Genomic DNA, 6,718 nt, shown 5'->3' with positions numbered 1-6,718 from the left:
CCCCCCCCCCCATTTCCTGCTCTGCCAGGCCACTGCTCAGATTTTTTTTTTTTTTATAGTGAGGTTCCCCCCAAAAATTCCTGCCTGAGCTAAAGGGTCTGGTATGACTTCTGAAGGAACTCCATGCTTTTTTGTTGGCATTGGGGGGCACCCTAACATTCCCATTCCATATTCGTTTGTAAATACTACTGCATCCGAAATGAACAAATATTTTGGATTCATCCGAATCTAAATCCCGAACCGAATTGACATTCAAAGCCGTATCCCAAAAAATGAAATAACGAAACATTCGAAACAAAACAAATTTTTTTGCCGGCTTACATGTCTAACAAGGAGTATGGTGGATCTCAGCTACGAGGGAAGATTTACTGAACTGAATGTTTTCTCCCTTGAGGAGATGCTATTAAGGGGAAGTCATAGTATTTGAGGTTGAATAAAGACATACAGTAAGTCCTCCCTAGCGGCATACCCATTATTGTATAACCCATTTGCCCATTTTACATGTGCATTCGGATTTGGACGAATCTGCAAACCAACGAAATCCAGTTTATTCTGCGGTTCGTCCATATCCGAAATAACTAAATTTATTATGTACCCGAATATATACGAAAACCATATTCGGGCGTACATAAATTAGTCTACAGAACGCTCAGTTCTACGGACATGCGGGCGCTGCCGTCTAGGTGTATACCAAGAAACACTTTAAAATGGCGGAGCGCAAGCGCAGAACGCGCCGGCGACCAGCATGACCGCTGCTCGTTCTGCAGTTTATTGTGCAGTTTCGGAGGCTCGTTGCCTCTAAATCTGAGACAGCATTAAAATTTGTTTCCTTTTATGAAACAAACAAAAATGTTGATGGCGTCATAGCTTCTTTTGTGCATTTTGGGAAGTTTTTCTACTTAGTGTTCCTTTGGGAAAAAAAAACACCATAAAAAGAGGCTTCTATAACCCTCAGGAGCTATTTTGAAGCCCATTGCCCCCTGAGAAATCACTAACTTCAACCAAATTCAAACTTTCCGCATTCAAGATTTCTTAGTGATCCTTTGAAAGAAAAAAAAAATAAGCGCTAATAAGGGGTTATTGTTGGCATACAAACATGTCTCTGATAGTTGAAAGAGGCTTCTGTAACCCTCAGGAGCTATTTTGAAGCCCATTGCCCCCTTAGAAACAATTAATTTTTGTCTTCCCCATTTCACTCAAATGCAATCAATTTCAAACCTTCCCAGTTGACTCAAATGCATTTTCACAAAAATCCCCAGTTACTCTATTCTCCTCACAATAAGATTACTTAAATACAACTATGAGATTGATGAGCCATTTTAGCAGTAATATTATCCCGCTTTCCATCTACAAGCACCCAAATCTTCTTCCCCAATGGTACCCCACTTAGTCTCTAATGTACCTTATCAAACCAAGACTTAATCGGCGTGTTATTAAACAATTGATCCATTCTGAGAGGGAAGAGGTAAACGTTGCCGAAAGGTGACAGGGATGGAAATCGTTCTTTGGCTCTCTTCTCGTCTTCTTCTGTGATGATGTCCTCCAGTCCTTTCATGAAGAAGGCCACCGGTCTGTCGGGGTAGACTCGGGCAGCTGCTTCAATAGCACACAACACCAGGGACGGTGGCTCCATTCTGTCCGTGGTCTCCACAAATAGGATTCCATTTCCTTTTCTTAGGATTGTGGTTGCACTGTTAGGATTGGAGGTTTCATTTTCTGACAAACTGAACATTCCATTAGGGATGTAATAGTCTTCATATTTAAAATAAATTTTCCCAATGTAGGCTATAGTCACTATTATCACTATTATAGCGAAGATTCTCAATCCTTTCAGACTGGCCATGGAGGACAACAGCAGAGCTACAAGAAGAACAGACAGAAGTTATAACAAATGTAAAGTTCATTGAAAGCCAATCATAAGAACTGTTTTGGGCCATTGCAACAGGACAAGAAGATGACAGTATATATGTTCTGGTATATCTACTCCCTACAAAAAAAGTATGTTTGCATGTATATATACTGTATTAAACACAGGCCTGGATTATAATGCTTTTAGGCTGATTGTCAGCTATGTCATTGATTGGTCAATCAGTGGCTTTGCTGTAAATTAGGTTGCTAATCAGATGCTTTGTGTTTACTTCTGATGGCCCCCACTAGGGTTAGAACCATATAAATGGAGCCCAATGGCTCCATAATGGCTGCCCCCCAAAATGGCTGCTGGAGGAGGGGACTGCTGCTGATCTTTTTAATTGTAACAGTCCCCACAGCAGCTACATTATACATCACTCTGGACCCCTCTAGTGATGTATATTACGGGGGCTGAGGACTGGCACACTGTGATCATCTATCAGAAAAAAAAATTCTAACCCTTGACTTTGAGGGATAGAGTTAGAAAACCAGTATGGCAGCAGCAGGTGGTCATCTCTGACAATTTGGCCAAACGTATGTAGGCACCTCTTCAAATAAATGAGTTCAGGTGTCTCTAAAGAAGAGCACTATAATTATTACATCATACAAAATCATATCAGACAATTGTGCACCTCCAGCCTTGTAGTAACAGTTTGGTGAAGGACATTTTCTGTGCCAGCAAGGCTGTGCCCCAGTCTGCAAAGCCAGCTCCATGAAGACATGGTTTGATGAGTTTGGTGTTGAGGAAACCAGGTGGCCCACCCAGGGCCCTGACCTAAGTCTTACTAAACCCTATGGAATGAACTGGAACTCTGATTGTGGGGGATTCTCTCGTCCAACATAGTTACCTGACCTCAAAAACCCTGAAATGGGCACAAATTCCTACAGACACCCTCCAAAATCTTGAGCAAAGCCTTCTCAAAAAAGTGTAAACCTATTACAAGGAGGGACAACTCCATACTAATGCCCATAGTTTTGGTATGGGATGTCCAGCAAGCTCTTATAGGTGCGATGGTCAGGAGTCCACACATTTAGGCAATGTAGTGTAGCAATAGAACTGAAGGTGGAAAGTGGTGGCATCACAAGACTATCACCTACTTATGCAACACGCTGTTGTCCCCTCTAATTCTCCAATTAGACATGTGTGATTTGTTTTGTTCCGAATCAAAATTCGTACAAATTTTACGAAATTGGGACAAATCCAAATTTCTGAATCCCAATGCATCCCAATGCCCCTGAACCCGAATTTCCATTTCCGAATTTTGGATCCCGTCCGAATTTCATTAAAAAACTAAACTGAATCGGACATGTGACTTTTCTGGCCAATCAGATGTAGGGGTTTTTTTCAGTTTAATGCATCCAAATGGGTCTGAATACTCTATTGACTCTGCACACAGTTGGCGACTTCTGCGCACTGTGCACTCAGCAATGCGCTGACACCCGCTCTGTCATTTTTTACGTGACCTACCACTTCCTGGCTGAGATGCTGTTGTTCCCAGTTGCTTCCTCATTGTTATAATCCCACTAACAGGTGACTGCGGAATATTTAGTAGCAAGGAAATGTCACGGATGGACTTATTGCACGGGTGGCAACCTATCACGGGACCACGATTGAATTCACTGAGCTCCTGAGAGCGACCCATTCTTTCACAAATGTTTATAGAAGCATCTGCATGCCGAGGTGCGTGATTTTATACACCTGTGGCCATGCGGGTTATTGGAACGCCTGAATCCAATGATTTGGAGGGGTGTCCCAATACTTTTGGCAATATAGTGTATATATAGATATAATACTAAAGCTGAGGCTCCTAGACCCGAATTGCATTTGGGATCCGAATATCCGAATTGCATTCGGGAGCTCCTGAATGCCATTCACGTCTAGGAGATTCAGCTTTGGTATTAATATCTGTATATGGTTTCTGTGGTTGTCGTAAAGAATATTTGTTCGTAAACTCATCCGAATGTAACGAAGATTTTTAATTTCATCCGAATCCGAAACCTGAACCTAATTTTTCTGCAGCTTTCATGTCTACCTCAAATGATAAAGTTTATGCACAGAATACAAACTGATGATCATTTCTGCTCCACCTTCCCATCCCACTCTGATCCTTACATCTACAACAACGCAATAAAAGGCACACCAGAATGTTTCATTCTCACGACTTTGATCTAGTAAAATTAATTCTTCAGTAAACTCCTTAGCCGGGACCAGCCATAGAATAGGGCTGGGTCCTGTTCAGCCTGCCCCCCAGGCTAGGCCGAGGTCTGGGGGTGGGCATGGGCTGGCGTGAGGGAAAAGGATTCCCTGAGACCTCCAACATGGAGGAGGCCTGGGATGCTGAAAGAGGAAGAGAGCCGGAACTAGTGCAGGCTCTTGAAGTGCCCTGGAACTGAGTGGACTTCAGGAGTATTGTCGGTGTCTTTCCTATGTGTTGAGGATCTGCATCCATCCTGTCTGTCAGTTACATCAGTAGCTGCCTGCTGTCTCCCAGGTGGATCTACACTGATACATCTACCAAGTCTGGTGAGTCTGGAGCTTCTGTCGGTTACCCCTGAACACCTAGAACCCTTATACCCTCTCTCCCCATCGAAGATGTTCAATAAATCGTTTACATAGCATTGTACTACTGGAGTGGACATCAGTTTGTGGGCACCAGAAGATGGACGGTTAGGGCTATTGGGTGGGCAGCTGAAGATCATACCCTAGACCGACTAGAAGTGAACCGGGCAACCAGCGGCTCCTACGGGGGTAGCATTACATGATTAATATAAATTTCTGAATGAATATAATCAACGTTTACCATTTAATTTAAGAATTTGTTCTTATGTCTGAAAAAAGATATATAAGTAAAAAAAATATTCATTTATTAGATTTAAACGCATAAGTAAAACACAACATATCTCTGATGTCTAGCTAGATTAAAAACATTGCTCTTAAAGTGATCATATTTGCTTTAGTCACAAAGAGGTTACCTCCACCGGGTCTCTAGAGCGAGGTGCAGGAGCTTCTCTGCTTATCAGTAAGTCAGTTCCACAACGGACGATCCTGAAGAACCGATTTCTCAGTTTCATTGCTACATAAATTAACAGAAGAGAATGTAGGATGTGAAAGATATTAATCATAAAATACAGCCATGATGGGCTCAAAAATAGCACATTGCCTTCAATTATACTGATTATTATATTCACAACCAAGAGCAAGATAGAGACAACTGTAAACTTTAGAGTGCGGTGGTAGGTATCTGTACTTCTGGTTATATTTCCACAATTGTTCATTCTTCTGATTTGGATGAAAATTAATCAGAATTCCCCCATTCCCAGCCCCCCCACATAAAATAAAACAAAGAGCCCCCTCACCTGCTTGCTGTTATGCAGGGAGGAGGCGAGGTGGCACGAATCCGATCCCTGGTGATCAGTAAGGTCTGCTGCAGACCTTACTAATCCATCCTTTCGAACGGGGCTCAGAACTGTCAGAGCCCCGGCTGAAAGGAACGGAGCCAGGACAGCAAGGAGCGGCCAACTGAATTTCCACTGAGCCCTGTAATAAGATATTGTGTTAAATCAGTTTCATAATGGTCTTCCGCTGTAGAATTTGTCATCTTTGCAACTGTATACTGGATAGATAGATAGATAGATAGATAGATAGATAGATAGATAGATAGATAGATAGATAGACAGACAGACAGACAGGTAGGTAGGTAGGTAGGTAGACAGACAGACAGACAGACAGACAGGCAGGCAGGCAGACAGACAGACAGACAGACAGACAGACAGATAGATAGATAGATAGATAGATAGATTGATAGAAATGATCTGCATTTATTGATGGAAATTTACTTATTTAAACCTATAATGCATGTGATAATGCAAGCACCTTGGCTCTGCCAATCGTTATACGAATGAGATAGATGAGAGTAATACTGACACCTGCAGATCACTGATGGATGTGGTTAAGAGATATCTGAACACGCGGCGGAAGAAAAATAATCTTGTTTATTACCAACCCTGCGATTAAAGAGATTGGGGGGAATTTTTCAAAGCACTTGCGACAGTTTTAGCCTCTTAGATCATTTTTTTTCATGTGCAAATCTGTCTTTTACCATGTGCCCCTGTTTTCTTCAGAGCTTGCACTACTTTTTCAACTGCACGTGTTTTGCAACTTTTTTGCACGTGTTTTCATCTGCACTTGTTCCGGGCTGTCTGAAACTGGAGCATCACCTAAGAAAACACTCACAACTTAAGAAGTCCCCGTGACCACTTCTTCCAGATGCGACAGTTAAGCTTTTTGCCTGAAGTTAGAAGTCTTCTTTCCTGGAGTCTATGTATGAGGGGAGTGCTTTTCACTCACCTCATAGTTCTAGCCGACCTGTGACAATGAGACTGTCACAGGTCGGCTCAGTAGATCGGGAGGTGAGAGAACACATACCGAATAGACTCTGGATCCGCCCCTGGTGAGAATGTCTGAGTGTGTGAGATTGTGTATGTATGTCAGTGTTTTTGAAGGCCCGTTCACACTGGTACAGTGTGTTAACCACACAGGATATAGAAAAGTCACTGTTCTTCTTAACAGATCAGTTGGGGAAAATTCCTTCAACACCTACAAATGATCAGCCCCCTGCTTATAATTATAATGAAGTGGCTTTGGTGCCCACGCCATCAGCCTCTAGGCTGTAAGACAGCCAATAGTAAATTCCACACAGACAGTCACACATAATTTATCTCCGAACATAGGGATCCCATGATAGCAGTGGCGTAACAACCGGGGGGGTCGTTCGCCCCGGGCGCAGAGATGGCGGGGGGCGCCTGCCGC

At 42.8% G+C, this 6,718-nt stretch overlaps 1 protein-coding gene across 1 annotated transcript in view; it reads right to left on the bottom strand.

The window, feature by feature from the left end:
• Nucleotides 1-1,860, bottom strand: part of LOC108802168 (alpha-1,4-N-acetylglucosaminyltransferase-like) — a gene marked incomplete at its 5' end in the record, with an annotated part of 8,970 nt that extends 7,110 nt beyond the window's left edge. Inside the window, one exon of the mRNA XM_018574036.1 lies at nt 1,403-1,860. Coding sequence (XP_018429538.1) covers nt 1,403-1,860 — 458 coding nt within the window. The remainder of the gene's footprint in view (nt 1-1,402) is intronic.
• Nucleotides 1,861-6,718: the final 4,858 nt, after the last annotated feature.

The sequence above is a fragment of the Nanorana parkeri genome, unplaced genomic scaffold, assembly GCF_000935625.1.
Source record: "Nanorana parkeri isolate BGI_ZX_2015 unplaced genomic scaffold, ASM93562v1 scaffold2689, whole genome shotgun sequence".
Taxonomy (NCBI): Eukaryota; Metazoa; Chordata; class Amphibia; order Anura; family Dicroglossidae; genus Nanorana; species Nanorana parkeri.
Note: the sequence above shows the minus strand (reverse complement) of the source record. Positions and strands in the feature narration are given on the sequence as shown.